The sequence below is a fragment of the Phocoena sinus genome, chromosome 6 (genome assembly GCF_008692025.1).
Source record: "Phocoena sinus isolate mPhoSin1 chromosome 6, mPhoSin1.pri, whole genome shotgun sequence".
NCBI lineage: Eukaryota > Metazoa > Chordata > Mammalia > Artiodactyla > Phocoenidae > Phocoena > Phocoena sinus.
The window spans coordinates 43,825,886-43,843,539 of record NC_045768.1 but is presented as its reverse complement, the minus strand read 5'-3'; the positions used below and the strand labels follow the sequence as shown (position 1 = coordinate 43,843,539).

The window sequence follows — 17,654 nt, the reverse complement described above, 5'->3', positions numbered from 1 at the left end:
CTCCAGCAATTTTCTGAGAAGCAGAGGTACACATTTGTTTATTAGGTTTAAAAAAAAAAAAAAAAAAAAGCTTAGTGGTAATTCCCAACACCAGTTAATGGCTCTAAAAGTAAAAAAAAACAAACAAAACAATAACAACTAAAAATAAAATGGCATGCAATGAATTTTAAATAAAAAATAAACATATGCTATGAAAAGGCAAGAGACAGAGGAAGGAGAAGTTGACAAAATCAAGTAACCATGAAACATGGAGATGCTTCCAAAGTGAGAAATTGCTTACCCAGAGGGTAAACCACACATTTTGAAAGCTTAGCTCATTGAGGCATGGAAAGCAAAAATGAAAAGGGAAATAATGTTTGGGTGACAAGGAAGCCAGAATTTATACTGTCCTCAGGGACCAAGTACCTAGCCAGACTGATATCCAGATAAGACTCCTGCAAAGTGAAGCTAGAAATAGATTCTTGCTGACTCAGAAAAAGAAAGCCATCACTTGTGTGTGGAATCAATGTTTATTTCTGAATTATACAGAGAGGATATACATATATATATATATATATATATATATATATATGGTGTTGTTTGCATATCTTTATATTACTAATTTGCACTATTTAGGTAGAATTTATTTATTTACCAAAACAAAGGTCTAGTAGATACTTTATTCTGAGCGATCCAATATGTGGTAGAAAAAAACCTTTAAATATATAAAAGATTAGTTTGTGCACATCTAAATGTTTCTAAGGGAACAAACTACAGAGGCATTGTGATTAATTAGAAGAGGGTTGCAAACTTAGTACCATAACTGAATACTTAAAACAAGACCGTAAGAACACAAAGGCTTGGAGTAATGACTTCCTCACACATGTCGGAGTTATGTCTTAGAACAGGGGTCCCCAACCCTGCCCCCCAGCTACGGCCTGGTAGGAACCGGGCCACACAGCAGGAGGTGAGGGGCGGGCGAGCCAGCGCAGCTTCATCTGCCGCTCCCCATCTGCTGCTCCCCTTCGCTCGCTCCCCGTCGCTCCCCGTCGCTCCCTCCCGTCGCTCACATTACCTCCGAAACCACCCCACCCCACCCCCACCCTGTCCCTGGAAAAATCGTCTTCCATGAAACCGGACCCTGATACCAAAACGGTTGGGGACCGCTGTCTTAGAAGATAACCCCATAAAACATTGTATGGCTTCAACAGGAACTCCGGGTTTTCTTCCGCCCCCAGCTATTGCCCTCAAACAAACTTTCTTACTCCCTGATGATATCTTCTGTGCAGATTTTTGTTCTTTCTCTTAATCAAGGAGCTAAGTGAATAGCAGTTGCCACTTTAGGAAAACAATGCGTTTGCCCCGATGACCCCTTGGTTCCCTTAACTACAAATCTACAGGAAAAGTGCAAACAGTTCCCAGAAGTCAGAACCAAAGCAAGAATGCCCAGAATGCAAGAGCTAGATAGTTAATGATGGGAATGTTTACATCTGTCTACATATCGGCTGAGCAATTATTTGTTGTCGGGATTCTTCTAGGCTTCTATGTACTTGGTTTGAATTTACCTGGTGGCCTTTCTCTAGCACATGCAATTAATTTGTCTTTTTAAGATAATAAAATAGCAGATGTCTATCAGAATGGTGACGCAGCCCGTAGAACAGCCCAAACGAGATCACTGATTGAGCAAGATGCTCATCGTTTCCACATAGGAGGATGAAGCTCCAGGCAGAATACCACCTGAGTAGCCTTCCATGAACAGGCTGGCCAAGTTCAGAGAATATGTGAATGGTGGGACTGTTGTCCTGTCTGGTTGACTCTATCACAAGAGCCTTTTTTATGGACAGCTCTATGTCCTCGGGTTCACACCGCTAAGCGGAACAGTGGATTCTTCATTACTTCCGGTGGCTAGGGGGGACCATGTAATTTCTCTTCCAAAATGGGATATGGCTGAGCAAAAGGGAGCATTGTGACTAATTATGCCAGGGCAGCAGTGAGCCAACCGGAGAATCGGGTCATTGCTCTGTTCTGGGAGAGGCATAACTTGGGCTGCCAAAGGCAGAGGTGAGCTGTGGGAGGGGCTGCACTCCGGGGGTTTTCCTCTCAGACACACCAGGTGTTGTGAGGGAGGAGGACCCCAAAGAATGGTTTAACAGGATACCAAGTGGAAAGGGACCGAGGGGAGGACATAGATAGCTGGGGCTTATGGAGGAAAGAGAGCTGACCTGTGTGTAAAAGAGCGCGTCTGGAAGGGGGGTGGAGGCGGATGGGAAGCAGATGAGGGCGGGACAATTCAGTCACCTGTGCAAAGACGTCTGCTTCAAAGCATTTCAAAGCTCATGACACGTAGGGCTCGAAGTGTCCCCGACAGCTCTCCCGGATGCAGTTACCATCCTCAGACTATGGTGGAACCCCGTTCTCCACTGCATTTTAATTTTTGCTAGCTTGTTAGTAATAGTTGATACTGGAGACTGAGAATCGTCTCCAGGGTAAGGGCAGGACCTCAGCAATGCCTCTCTGTACAGCCAAAAGCCTTCTAAGCAGGCTCCACTTTGGGTCATGTAAACACAACCTGAGCCACGGGCTCGTGGCTAGGACTCCTTGCCTTTTTCAGCAGGCCATGCGTTTCACCAACTTGTGGCCAAGTTCAGCAGGCCATGCGTTTCACTAACTTGTGGCCAAGTTCAGTTCACTAACTCTTAAGAGAGTAAATTAGTCTGTGCGTTTGTGCATGCTGTTAGAGAAACCAATATCTGAATACAAATGGGGAGGGGGAAGGATGGATGTGCTGACACAGTGCTCAGCAAACGCTTTCTATAAAGAGAGTCAGTGTTTTAGGCTCCGTGGGCCCATGGTCTATGGCGATTACTCCACTCTGCTGCTGTAGTACGAAAGTAGCTGCAGAGTCTGTAAGCAAATTTGTGTGGCTGTGTTTCAGTAAAACTTTATTTATGGGGACTGAAATTTGAATAGTTTTCATGTGTCATGAAATATTAAAAACATTTTTTTCCTTAGCCCAAAGTGTGAAAACCATTCTTGACTCGAAGGCCATAGGGCAACGGGTAGAGGCGCTGGATTTACAAACCCCTCACTCTGCTAGAGGCCCACGGGTTCTAAACCACATTGGCGTTTTAAAGGGCGTATGAAGACTTACAAAGGACTATTTTGCAAGTGATAGTACAGACTCATGTTTAATTTGAAAGCTGTGATTAGAGTGTGTTAAAGCAGATTACTTTTTATAATGCATGTGAGAGAGAAATTCAGATAACTGAAAGTTACCAAATAACGAATTTCTGAGTGGGCCACCTTACATAGAACCCTTGGCACTTAAAGTGTAACTAAGTTGAAGTTAAACTAAGAACTAAGTTTATGGCTTGAAGCACAGACAGCTATCAGAAACGGGGACATTGATCCTTAAGTTTCTCAACGTGGAGGCTGGAGAAATGATTTTGTAAAAAGACCAATTCACAGAAAACATGATGCCCAGTTTTGATAACTAAATAAAATTGATGTGAATTAGAAAGCCTGGCTTCCTTTAGAGACGTTAGCAGAGACAATTCACATGGACAAGAACCAAGTGGGCACTTAGCTGATGTGGTGTCACACCTGTGTCTACTTTATGGCTGTCTTAAGCAAGCTTAGGATTTTAAAGGTAGAGTTATGTGAGGACCACTTTCCTAGGGACTGTTGAGCCCTGTGTATTTTAAACCTGAAATGATCACCAAGGAGAAATCCAGCTAATCTATGGAAACAAATCCACTCACGATAAACAGTGGACGGAAGTTATCTTAGTGGTCAACACCAGTCTAAGAGACGAAATACCACTGCACCAAGGGTTCATGAAATATTGAAGCGGAAGGTCCTACTTTCTTGCTGAGGTTCAACTAAAATCTTAGAGGCACATAACTGGCAAAATAGGAAAATACACACAATTTCATAAAACATGTTAAGAGCAAACAAGTTCCCTTACTGTTTTTCCCCTTAGAAATTTAGAATGGCACCAGGTAGTGCAAAGTGGGAAAAAAGTACCATCAGCCCTGTCTTCTCCAGGTAGATATGTTTCAACAGAACCACGAAGCAGAAAAGCATCCTCTTCTTCCAGCCATGGCCAACTAGGGCTTTTCTTTAGCTTCAGATTAATACTTTGGAAAAAAAGAAAAAAGAAAAGAAATGAGAAACTGAATAGAAACAGTACTGATTTGAGGAGGGCTGTGCTTGCTTTTTTTCCTCAAAGGACTTACTGAAAATAAATCCTGCATGCTTCTTACACTAGACAAATCTGGTAAAACACAATCTTCCCTAGTTGCCAAGGCTCTCTTTAACATATGGAATCTGTTCACTTTTACCAAAGTTTCTGGAAGCATTTTACGCCTTTCCAAACGATCTAGGGGGCAAAAGACTTGTGTGCAGGCTCACTTTTAAGTGGATTACGATAAGGAATATTACTGCATTTTGGAAATCCACCTATCTTTTAGTAAATGGCCTTTCCTTGTGGGGCAAAAAAAATGGTCTGCTTGAAATAAGGAACATCTGACAAGTGCTAAATACTAAGAGGTAAACAATAAAACAACAATGGCAAAACCCCTCCAATATTAAAAAAAAATTTTTTTCCTATTATAAAAGAAACACGTTTGTTTTTGAAAAATACAGAAAACTGTGAAGAAATATAAAATTTAAAAGTCACCTCTTGGGCCACCACCCAAAGAAAACCACTGTTGACCTTTTTTTATGCATAGCACCTTTGATTCCTCCCCCCAGATGTTTTGTCTTGGAGCTTTTAAAATTTTGTTAAATTCATCAAGAGTATGTCTCTAACATGTGAAAAGTTATAAACTTGCTACCATATGTATGACCTTGGAAACGTGAGGCTAAATGAAAGAAGCCCGACCCAAAGCCCATGTGCCACGTGACTGCATTGACAGGAAGTACCCAGAAGAGGCAGATACAGTCAGGAAGTCGGTTGGTGATTGCCAGGGACTTGGGGTCAGGGGAAATGGAGAGTGATGGGTTCCTTTCTGACGTGAGGAAAATGTTCTAAAATTGATTGTGGCGTTGCTTGTACAACTCAGTGACAATGCTGAGCCGCTGAACTGTACAGTTTAAATGGTGAATTCTATCTCTCAGTAAAGCTGTTATTTAAAAAGCACAAGTCAAAACCACAATGAGATGCCACCTCACACACACCGGATGGCTATTATCGAAAAAACAGAAACAGAAGTGTGGGAGTTAAGGGAACCCTTGTGCACTGTCTCCCATTATGGGAGACAGTATGGAGGTTCCTCAAAAACTTAGAAATAGGACTATCATATGAGTCAACAATTCCACTTCTAGGTACATATCCAAAAATAATTAAAAACAGGGACTCAGACAGATCTTTTTACACCCATGTTCACAGCATCGTTCACAATAGCTAGAAGGTGGAAGCCACCCAAGTGTCCATCGATGGATGAATGGATAACAAAATGTGGTCTATACATACAATGAATATGAAGAAGGAAGGAAACTGACAGTTGCTACAACATGGATGCACCTCGAGGACATTAAGCCAAGTGAAATAAACCAGTCACAGAGAGATAAATATGTGATTCGCTTACATGAGGGCCCTAGAGCAGTCAAATTCAGACAGAAAGTAGAAGGGGGTGGGGGGGGGCTGGGAGCTGTGGTTTAATGGGGATGGACTTTTAGTTTTGCAAGACGAAAACGTTCTGGAGGTCGGTTGCCTGACAACGTGAATGTACTTAACATTACTGAACTGTACACTTAAAAATGGTCAAGACACTATTCAATACATTTTGTGTTAGGTGTATTTTACCATAATTTAGAAAAAACTGATAAACCGGGGGGGGGGGGGGCGAGCATTACTGTTGCCCACACGTCCCTCCCCGCAGGTAGGGGCCACCTCGCTCCTGAATCGTCTGTCATTTCCGTGACAGCACGTGCTTGGTTCTGTGTGCTTCTGAACCGTGTGTGTGAGGTGTCCATGGGTGTGAGGCACTCTCTTTTCCCTCCAGGTGACGCCAGAGGGACTCGCCGGCTGTGACTCCACTGCTTTCACTCTCACCCTCCAAAATTTTCTAAAGTCAAAGGATTTGCCTGAAAAGGGCGTCAGCTACTTTAATGAGATGGATTCTTATATCCTAAGAAAAGCTTGTTGTAAAGAATGTCTATTGAGTTTGGTATCCATAAGTTTGTTTTCTATGTCTGTGGGTCTATTTCTGTTTTGTATATAAGTTCATTTGTACTGGGGTTTTTTTTTTTGATTCCACATATAAGTGATATCACGTGACATTTGTCCTCTGTCTGGCTTACTTCACTTAGTATGATAATCTCCAGGTCAAGGGAAAAGAATCTGAAAAAGAATATATATATATACCATATATATATATGACATATATATGTATACTGAATCACTGCTGTACACCTGAAAGTGATACAACATTGTAAATCAACTACACTTCAATTAAAAAAAAAGATGGAAAAAAAAAAGAATGTCCACTGAGTTCCCACATATCTAGGGAATAAGCCTAAAATGGCTTTGGGCCACTTGTGCCTCTCTTCCACCTCCTGTGAACATATCACAACTTCCTGGCATCTACCAAAGAAGAGGGCTACAGCCAGTGAACACTCAGAGGAAGAACTTCCACCATGAGAAAAGAAAAACGCTTTGTTTGAAACAGGCAGCTTGGGAAGTATGTGCGGATTTTGCTTAGGTCTACCCTCCCTCCCCAGCCTTGAGTCTGTATCTTGCAAAGGTTACTGTGCTTTGCGGGTGGAATCTGCAGCAGCTGAGCCCTGTTTATTCTCGCAGCTCTGCAGATAAAGCCAACCCATCCAGTTTACAGTAGTTAAGGTATCCTTCCTTTGAAATACCCTCGGCAATTCTACCACTTCTTAGCTCTGGGGCTTGGCCTAGTTACCTATCTTCTCTAAGTCTCCATTTCTGTATCTGTAAAGCAGAACAGTCGTATCTCTCTCACGGCTTGCTAAGGATTAAGTCTAAAGTGTTTTCAATTGTACATAATGAGCACACAGTAAATGTCTATTATTAGTAGCAGTAATATTAGTACTAGTAGTAGAGTAGCAGTAGTAGCTCTGTGTCTTTCTCAAATGGGAAAATCATCTCTCTGCTTACAATCATCTTGTCTCCTTTGGGAGTTTTCAAACCCAGCCATGCTGTCAGGAGAGGCCAGGTTGTCATGGATATTAATCTCTATTTTATGCCCTCGAGGATCTGACTTGTCTTTTTACCAGCAGGGTTTTACCGTGGAGGTGTCTTCTTTTTTATCCACTCTGACCCCTTCGATCTTTTAGATTAGATCTTTTTCTAATATGCATTTTCAAAAGACAGATCCTTCTTGACTTGTTTTTGCTTCAAAAATGGACTTCCAGCTGCAGTTATTCCCAAAAGAATGTATTAAGTTTGATTGACGATTGGATTTTTATTCTTATTCATATGGTGGTGGCTCAGTTTCTTTCGCAGACCAAGAAAATATTTATTACATTTGGGGTACAACATCTGAAGAGTGTGAATGTGGGTCAGAACACTTGAAATCATCTTGAAAAGTTTAAAGGGCACGGTCACTTTGTTTCATCACCTAGGCACATGATAAAAATCTGAAAAAAGCACACCATTTTGAAACACCTCATTTTTCATACTGACTTTTTTGTAAACCTTTCAGGGTTTAATTTAACCCTTCAGCTTTTGGTAAACAAGAAGCTGAAAAGTTGAAATTTAATAACCCAGTTTATGGAAGGAGCAAGAGAGAGTCAAGAGTGGATGCTTTTTAAGTTAATACAGGAAACCACACTGAAGATTAATTTCCGAGATAACAGTTGTGTTGGGAAGCTACTAATTTAAGTCTCCCCACATAGAACCACTTCTCCTGGATCATGTACACTTTTTATGTGTGTAAGAATATAAAAAGTCATGTTGCAGGTTTTAGGAGATGAATGGATAAATAAAATCCAAACCTGACAGCGAAGGAGACAAGCACCCCGGGGCTACTTTTAAAAATAGTATGCTTTTCGGAAAAAACTCACTTTAATCAGACTTGAAATATGAAAGGAGTATTCCTCATTGGGCAGATGGGCTTCACTTTCTAGAACTAGTTTTCCAGTGAGACATAGTAGCTTTCTGCTAATTTCCTATAGGCTAGTTTGGCTTCTAACGTGTGTTAAACGAAGTTTCTTACAAAGCTTCTGACAATATTGTTTAATGATAAAAGGAAACTCTCCTGTTTGCTGTAGGAAGAGCAGGGAGATGGGCTTAACCTTCCCTTCTCTCTCTCAGGAAAATGAGGCCATTACAGTATCAGCACACATCGCGTTTTATTCTTGGCCTTAATTGAGCTCCTTGGAAGAGCCTTTGCCCATTTTGCAGTTTATCCATTTAATACTAGCTAGAGAAGGTGTAAAATGCTTCCACTCTGGAACCAGAAGGTAAACGAAGCCTGGTATTCTGATATTAAAGAAAGCCAGAAACCCAGGGCTGGTAAACGAAGCCTGGTGTTCTGATACTAAAGAAAGCCAGAAACCCAGGGCTGGAAGTCAGCAGAAAAAACTCTCAGCCACTCTGGCCCTCATCCCGTTTCACATCCTCCACACTGTGAGCGTGTGCCTGGTAAAGAAGAGCTTAGGAAAGAGAGGGCTGAAGAAAGCGGAAGCCCGGAGAGGAGTATTTTCTAAGAAGCGGGAAGTAACAGTAACAATTTGCAGCATCCCCCCGCCCCCATGCCCATCCCTAGAATGAAGCCCAACAGAAGCAGTGTTTTGCCCTCTCCCCAGCCCAAACAGCCCTTTATACAGATGAGGAACAAAACACACAAGGCAGGCAAAGGAGTGGGTAAGCCCGCAGATGCAGCAGCTTTGTAGGTTAGTGAGGGACATCCGTCCGCGTTAACTGTGGGCACAGGACTCTGCTCTAGGGGGCGCTCTTTTGACGCGGGAGGGATGATTTGCACAAAGGATTAGATGGACTATAAGGGCCTATGGTTTTTTTTATTTTGCCGAACTTTTGCGTGGCAGTTTGCTTGAAGCAATTGCTGTCTTCATCTCAAAAAAGGTGGGACCAGTGCACCCTTCAGAAGAGTAGCTGCTCGATTTCAAAGGTCTCCTTTACAGCTTTTGTTCTTTATGTACTTTTCAGTAAAGACCTTCTCTTTCAAGTTTTTGTGTATAAACTTCCTTAAACTGTAAGGTCACCATGGCAACTGCAGAGTAAGTGCACTGGGATTTTCCAGTTTCCCTTCAGACCTCCTCCAGGGAAAGGAGGTCACAAGAGAACAAAATGTGACAATAGCAGATACATGTAAATGTGATCTTTGCCCCTCCTTCTGGATTCCTGTGAAGAAGGACAAGGTTAAATTCTCCACAACTCTAACCCAATTAGGAGCCCCCGATTGGATGGCCAGTTTCCCTGAGAGCATGATGGTGACCACAGTTTATTCCCTGAAACTGACCGGGACAATAACGAACTCTATTTGTCTTAGGCGACAAATTTTGTCCTCCCCGGTGTTCTCTTAGATCAGAGGCTGCATACCCATTCCAGCATTAAGACCACCTCTCTCTGATTTCAAGACCACTGGCTCTGAAACTGCCCTGCAAAGGCTCCAGTCCCAGCTCTGGGCCATTCTTACAGCTGTACAAATTGGAGTGGCCGGCTAATCTCTCTATGCTGCTCTTTCCTTATCTACAAAACGTACCTCATTGGCTTATTCTGAGGATAAAAATCAGAGAGTGTGCGTGCAGGTTTTTACATAGAACCTGGCACGTGGTAAGAACCCAGTACATGCTCAATTTTTGTTTCTCACGGGATGAGACTAGATGGACTAGATCATTTCTAAAGTTCCATCCGGACTCAGCTGCCTCTTGAATTTTCGAAACAAGGACGTTTTCTCTCCCATCCACCAAAATAAGTTCAAATGGAAGCCCCTACTTTCGCTAATTAAAATATGAACGATGTAATTCAGAAAGCAAGAGTTGCATTCCTCTTGCCCAAATGCTTTTACATCTGGCTCAAATACTCATTTTCTCCTCACTTTTGGACTGGAAAAATAGAATGCCAAATGAAGACTTAGGTTGTCCTTACGTCATCTAACGGTGATCATGAGTGAGATGGTGTTAAGCTGGCACATTTCTCTTTAAGTTTCTAAATTCAGGAATAGAGAACATGAAAGCTGAACATCTAAACGGTGTTTACCCAATCCTCAATGTATTTTGTCTTTCAGAGCCCAGCCATACAACATAATAAGTCACCACACAGCTGTTATTGATGGTGATTTCTTACTCCTTCTCCGTAGAAGACATTTCTGGGTCATTGTAAAGGCAGCTAGTTTCTGAGTGCAAGGGGGGGAAAAAGAAAGGAAGCAGTAAACATTTTCTCCGTTGTTACCACTTTGTAAACATGACAGATTTGGCCTTTTTAAACTGTTTAGTGTGGTCCCATTGCTACTACTGAACACATCTACACATTCTTTTACCATCAGTTTTGAAATACAGTAATTGCTCCTGATTCAGAAACATAAAAGGAAGCTTGAGAACTCCAGACACCTCCAGTGGTCTCTTCTGTCCTTGTTTTTTTTGTTTGTTTTTTCTTTTTCCTGACTTTTCAATCTGTCTTATTCAGGGAACATTATATTGCAAATTTTTATTTGTAACCCAAATAATATAAAATTTTAGACACAAAGGACAATCCCTCTCAAGCAGCCTGACATTATTTACATACGAACACAGTTAACTTTCAGTCTTCACAGCAACGAAGATTTTCCAAGACACTAAAAGAATGCCAGTTTCAGCTTTCTTTGGTGTTGTTACAGAAAAATACCTTAACAGCTGATCTGTATTCAGGTCAAACAAGTGAGTCCTAACATTAACCTAAACTGATTGTGTCCAGAAAGAAAAATGTAACCATATAAAATAAGGAAACTTTTATTATGGTGTATGAATGTGTTTATGCTTTCTTGTATAATATTAGCTGCTTTTGATATTCCATGTGATTCCTCTGTTAGCCAATTTCAAACTTGCTTTATATTAATTTCCAATTAATACTTCAACTGTTACTTGTTCCCCTCTGGTAAATATTTTATTGTTGGCAAACAAACGCTATTTAAAGAGATGCTGTGATCCTTCTTACGTGCGGGAGTTCCTTTTGTAATGTGAATAATTTCACAAGCCAGGGTATCTGTCTGCACATCAGAGGTTCGGTTATTAATGTTAGGTATTTTGTTGAAAATGGCAGAAGTCTGGCTCCCTGAGAAGGGCAGAGGGCTTTTGCCCCTCTCCAGCTACGCTTCTCGCTGGTGGTGGTATTTTATGGAGGATACCTGGCAACTCTAGTGAACAAGGACAGTCAGGCAAGTGTTGACTGTTCTAGAAAAACCTAGTAAAGCTGCAGTGGAATCAAGGCAGGGCAGTCTTCCAAACCTAGCTTTTCTGCTTTTGAACTTTGCGTAATCCTTCCAAAGCAAACAGCAATTTGCAGTTCACGTATTACTGTCACCCCAGAGGCGACAGACGGATTCTTCGCCGTTTTCAAAATAAGAACGGCTCTATAGACACAACTTATCCTTTGAAAGTATTTTCTTTCCTATATAAAACTAAAGGTTTCAGGAAAAAAATAAGGCAGGCTGAGGAAATTGCCTTCTGAAAGTCAATTAGAGGTGGAGGTGGTATGTGTGTGTGTGTGTGTGTTTGTGTGTGTATGTGTACGTGGGGAGAGGGTGAATGTTTAAAAAACACTAGTGGGACTAAAGACAGACAGGCTTTCTTCCCTGACAGGGTATGTGTTTGCTTTTGTTAGAACCAGCCTGAAGCGTTCTAGTTAAGGTCGTGTGGAAAGTCAGGGGGCATCTGTTCGTGAAAGGAACCTGGTTTTTCTGGCTTCTAAAATCTAACCACAGATCTGCAGTGATTTATGTTTTCTGAACCTCAAATCATCCTCTACAGTCTGTCCAAGGGTTGGGGGACCACTTCAGAGGCTGAAAGGTAGTCAGGAAGATGTAGCTGGCATGCCAAAACGGAAGGATTCTGAGGGATTTCATCATCGGTGGGGTCAACAGAGTAAAAATTCTTTCTCCTTCCACGTTTTCAGATGTGCAGATATATCTCATTGCCTCATCTCTGTAATGTCACCATCAGAAGAAGTAGGATCGATTGGAGGAGAATTTAGACAGGCGGCTTACTCACTGAATCCAAAGCAAGAGCATAGATCTCCTGGGACAAATCGAATTATTTTTATTCAGCATTTACTTTAAGACAGTGATTCTCAGAGCAAGGTACCGAGACTGGCAGTATTAGCATTACTGGGAGCTTGTTAGAAATACAGATTTCTCAGGCCTGCCGAATCAGAAACTTTGAGGGCGAGGCCCAGGATACTTGTGTTTTAAACAAGTGCTCCAGGTGTTTCTGATGCACAGTTACGATTGAGAACACTGCCCCACAGCATGATCTTACGCACATTCACCAATTCTTGCAGCAGAAATTTACTGAGGCATCTAGTATGTACTAGGCACGAGCCTGGTGCTTCCTTTAGGAAGGGAGATCAAGACATCTCAGGGCCACCCAAGACCATTTAGATATCGGGGGAGAGGGTCTGTGGCAGTAGATTAGTGAACAAAATGAAGAATTTGAGAGAAAAAGAGAGAAAGCTACACAACTAAACCAAAAATGATAAATGTTTTCCTATGGTAGCTAAGCAGGAAGAGTAGAAATATGGAGGGAAGATCTATCTATTGAAGGAGGCAAGATTTTATGGTAATGATAGCACGTGACTAGGACTCTATAGTGGGTTTGGCTGGAAAATTATTGATGCTCTTTCCTCATCTGTTGTCTTGAAAACAGCTCCTTAATTTCATAAATACGTTATCCTAAAAAAATGAATACGAAAGGGAAACTAATTGCTAGTTCTCTTGTAGGGAAAGCTCATGACTGCAATTTGAGCAAAAGATAACTGCCGAAGGGGTACGTTACACCAACTTTCGGTTCCTTGATTTCTAACATCTTCCTTCTTTCCACAACTTCATGTTTTCAACAGTTGAGTTAGAGACTAAGAAGATTCCGTTAGAGTAAAAATTTGTGTAATTTTGAGTGTTGTTAGTCTAAATGGGTGTCAGTTACCTTGAAAGAAAACTAGAGGACAGGAGTATTTAACAGTAAACTACTCTAATGCTAAACTTTCTAAAGCAGAAACCTTTCCTTGAGTTTTTAAACCCAAAAGACCCACACTATATGCAAATAATTCTACAGATTACCTGCTATAAAAATGTGCTGTAGGAAAAAAATATCTAAATGGATTGTTTTCATGAGGAATTGGCATTTACACCTCTGCAGGTAAAGCTTCACTAATTTAGATCTTACTTAGAATTTGTAGCTGTTTGGACATTGTCCAGGCTTTCTGCTTTTGCAGTATCTATTAAAACAGGAACGGGTTATAAAAATTAACAGTGGGGCTTCCCTGGTGGCGCAGTGGTTGAGAGTCCGCCTGCCGATGCGGGGCACACGGGTTCGTGGCCCGGTCTGGGAGGATCCCACATGCCGCGGAGCAGCTGGGCCCGTGGGCCATGGCAGCTGGGCCTGCGCGTCCGGAGCCTGTGCTCCGCAGCGGGAGGGGCCGCAGCGGTGAGAGGCCCGCGTACCGTAAAAAAAAAAAAAAAAAATTAACAGTGTAAGCAACGTGTGAAATGGAGAAGCTTAATACAGCAAATATTCTTGTCTAGATTTCACATAAAGTGTCAGAAAAATTATCTGTGACCGGGAAATAAGAAAAGGAAATTACTGGATGTTCTTTTTTTTTCCGGTACACGGGCCTCTCACTGTTGTGGCCTCTCCCGTTGCGGAGCACAGGCTCCGGACGCGCAGGCTCAGTGGCCATGGCCCACGGGCCCAGCCGCTCCGCGGCATGTGGGATCTTCCCGGACCGGGGCACGAACCCATGTCCCCTGCATCGGCAGGCGGACTCTCAGCCACTGTGCCACCAGGGAAGCCCTGGATGTTCTTTAAAATCAGTGCTGAGTTGACTTTCTATTGATCTTACAACTCTGTAGAGGCAGATGTTAACTTGTAGATGTTATTGAGCAGAGATGCAAATAATTTCTGTCCAGTGGAAAAGACAACCCTAAGGTTACAGTTTATTGCCCTGTTGAACATTAATCAGTTTTGTATCTAAACCAATATTTTTATCCTGATGTTCCTTTATAAACTGCCTATAGATGTCTAGCTTTTCAAATGCTCTTTGAACTGGTTTTAACAGCTTACTGGTTCCTTCATTAAATAATTAGTTGAACAAAATCATTGGCATGTATTCATTTTATATTTGCATTAAAGTTATGATTTTGCGGTTTTGAAAACTATAATAATAGTGAGCAATTTTTTAATTCATCCAAATAGCTCAGAAGCTGTTAGTTAAGCTGTATTTGCCAGTCACTAAATAAGGTGTTTTTAAAAAATCTTGGGAATTCGTGAATTTGGTTCTACAAAGCTATTGCAAAATTCAACTTGCCATCATTTTTCTGCATTAGTATGAACTGGTGAGGTTTATTGCCTCAATACAGCCAAGCGATCATCTGGATGTTATACTAGATGTGGCAGTGCCTGCGATGTGTTTCTTCTGCTGTAGTGCCTAACACTGCATGTATATTTCTAAAAGAAATTAAACAACAGTAACAAGATGACCAAGATAACCAAGATCATGGGGGGACGGTGTGGGGGGCAAATAGATTGTAGTACAAATAAGAGAAATTACATCTATCATGGAACAAAGGAAACTTTTAAAGGGCAGCATTGTCAGGATGAAAGAATAAAACACCAGGCATCAGGTCCTCCATTCATTCCTGAAATGCAAGCCAACATCACTGCCAGCTGCTGAATGGAAACCAAGTCTTACTTAGCTGCTTCTGATGCCTCCCTCAGTTCTTCATCCAGTCTGCATGAGCAAAAATTAGCAGTGTAGAAAAGAAACAAAAAAGAAGCAAGCAGAGCGTGAGAAGAGTCACCCAGCAAAGCAGAGCCAGACATAAGTGGAGCGTATGTGCTTTTAAAAACCAACCTTTGGAGCGCTGAGACGCATTCCTTCAATTAAATGTGGTGTTTTAAGAACTCCGATTCAACGTTTACGTACGTTTCTTTTGCAAAGTCCTTCATAAAGATGATAGATAGAAACGTTGCAAGAAAATTGGCAACATGCTGGCTGAGTAAAGCTGGAAACAGCCAGAGCAGTTGCTGGGGACAGTTAAAGTTAGCTTGCAGCCTGGGCCAAGTCAGGGACGTATCTGGTTTAGTAGGTTTCAGTTGCAAATTAGGTTGACCTCAACAGCTTTTTTTACACACAAGACAAAGACCAGAAATGATATACTACAAGGGACTGGTACGAGGACCTCTGCTCTGATAGCGTGTTGAGGTCACCCACAAGTAAGACACTGGTGTACACACACAGAGGACCCAGCGTGAATTGTAGATCAGGAGACTTTTACCTCACACTTCTCTTATAAGATCTCTCTTCATCGTACCTTACAGGATAAAAAATGAATGCAGTGAGGAAAACGAGCAGACAGATGGAAAAAAATGACAGGTCAGTGTTTTACAGAACAGTCAAAACATCATGAGAGGAAAAGCCTACCCAAAGAGTAATCAAATTGCCTTTGGGGAGAAATCTTATTTTTATTAGATATAGTCAATGATTTCGAATTTATGATTATATCCAGCCAGTCCTCATGATTTGCAGATTCCGTGTTTGCAAATTCGCCTACCTGCTAAACCATAGTTGCAACCTCTAAAGCAGTACTTACGGCACTTTCATGGTCACTTGTGGATGTTCACAGAGTGACCAGACATTTGAGTCACCTGACCTGTGGGTTCCCAGCTGAGGTGGAACTAGGCGAGGCTCTGCCTTCGCGTCTCAGCTCTGTTGCTGCAAACAAGTAGGCTTTTTACAGTCTCTGAAGTGTCATGTTTTTCTCATTTTTGTGCTTTTTGCTGGCGATCTCTTTCTTTATTAAAAATGTTCCCCAGACATTGTGCTTAAGTACCGTCTAGTGTTCCTAAGCACGGGGAGGCTATGGTGTGCCTTAGGGAAGGATGTATGTGTGTTTGTTAGATAAGCTGTATTCAGGCACAAGTTACAGTGCTGTTGGCCCTGAGTTCAGTGTTAGTGAATCAACAGTACAGGTCAAATAAAATGTCTTTAGACAGAAACGCAATAAAACAAGTTTATATATTAATCGGTAAATGAAAACGTGGTGACTGAGTACTCACAGAAACTCAGCCCTGTATTCCCCCTAGAAACAACGGTTCAGTACTTTATTCAAATCTTGTTAGAACATCACTGCCACAAATAATAAGAATCGCCTGTAATCAGTGATTATAAATCGGATTCCAGATTGGGCTCGTTTTGCTTTCATTTAAGCCCTTTGATGACAGGCTCCATCCCAGCTGAATATTGGTCTTGGGATTGGATGAGATATCAGACCCTCTGAATGCTACTGTGTAATGGGAAGGAGCTATGGCTTGTTATCAATTTGAAAATGGCATAATATGAAAATGAGGCAATGAGGGTCAGTCACAGAAACGAGAGAAAGGACATCCAGAGGAGATGGATGACAAAAGACAGGAGAGATCAATCATGGATACATGGGGAGGGCGTGCATGGTTGTAAATTTCTTCCTCCAGAAGAAACTCTTTCCAAATGAAGCCCTTCCTGCCAAAGAAACTTTTCCCAAATGGAGCCCTTGAAAACTGACGTGTAGATGAATGAAAAGCTCCTCTGGCATGTTTAACTTCTCAACAACTAGACTTCCCTGTATAAATAGCAAGTCTCTAAAAGCAACACAATTACAATAAATAACATTCTGGATTGCCAACTTTGTGCCAGGCTTCCTCAGTGCTTTATGTACATTGTTCTCATTCAGTCCTCAGGACCTTTCCATTGCTCCTTACTTTCTCATTTTAAAGATGCTGAAGCTGAGACTCAGAGTTTGTTTGTTTTTTTAAATTATTTTATTTTTGGCTGCGTTGGGTCTTTGTTGCGGCGCACAGGCTCTCTCTGGTTGCAGTGAGCGGGGGGCTACTCTTCGTTGCGGTGTGTGAGCTTCTCATTGCGGTGGCTTCTCTTGTTGCGGAGCACGGGCCCTAGGTGCACAGGCTTCAGTAGTTGTGTCTCGTGGGCTCTAGAGCGCAGGCTCAGTAGTTGTAGCGCATGGGCTTAGTTGCTCCGCGCGTGGGGGATCTTCCTGGACCAGGGCTCGAACCCATGTCCCCTGCATTGGCAGGCAGATTCTTAACCACTGCGCCACCAGGGAAGCCCTGACTCCGGGTTTTAAGTAGGTTTCCTGAAGTCTCAGAGAGGCAGGTGGGAAGGTTCAAACCTAATGCTAAGCCTCCAAAGCCCACTCTCTTCTCTTTTTCCACTTGCCACACCGGGGAAACACTGCCATATTTACCTAGAAAATGTGCAGTGCTCATTTCCACTTGACGAGGGAAGGTCCTTGTCATCTTTCGCAAAGGGAGACAGCATTATAGGAGGTGGGTACTCCAGTACTTTTACATTTAAAGACTAGGAGTGGGTTTTGGAGATGGGGGGTCCCTTTTTTTTTTTTTTTTTTTTTTTTTGCGGTACGCGGGCCTCTCACTGTTGTGGCCTCTCCCGTTGCGGAGCACAGGCTCCAGACGCGCAGGCCCAGTGGCCATTG

The 17,654-nt window shown here is 42.2% G+C and overlaps 1 protein-coding gene across 1 annotated transcript in view; it reads right to left on the bottom strand.

Moving 5' to 3' along the window:
- Positions 1-507: 507 nt before the first annotated feature.
- PRUNE2 (prune homolog 2 with BCH domain) overlaps positions 508-17,654 on the bottom strand; it is a 272,571-nt gene continuing 255,424 nt past the window's right edge. Inside the window, exons 18-19 of the mRNA XM_032634319.1 lie at positions 15,441-15,476; positions 508-4,118 (exon numbers count right to left, since the gene is read on the bottom strand). Of these exons, the coding sequence (XP_032490210.1) occupies positions 3,923-4,118; positions 15,441-15,476 (232 nt within the window). The 3' untranslated portion in view covers positions 508-3,922. The remainder of the gene's footprint in view (positions 4,119-15,440; positions 15,477-17,654) is intronic.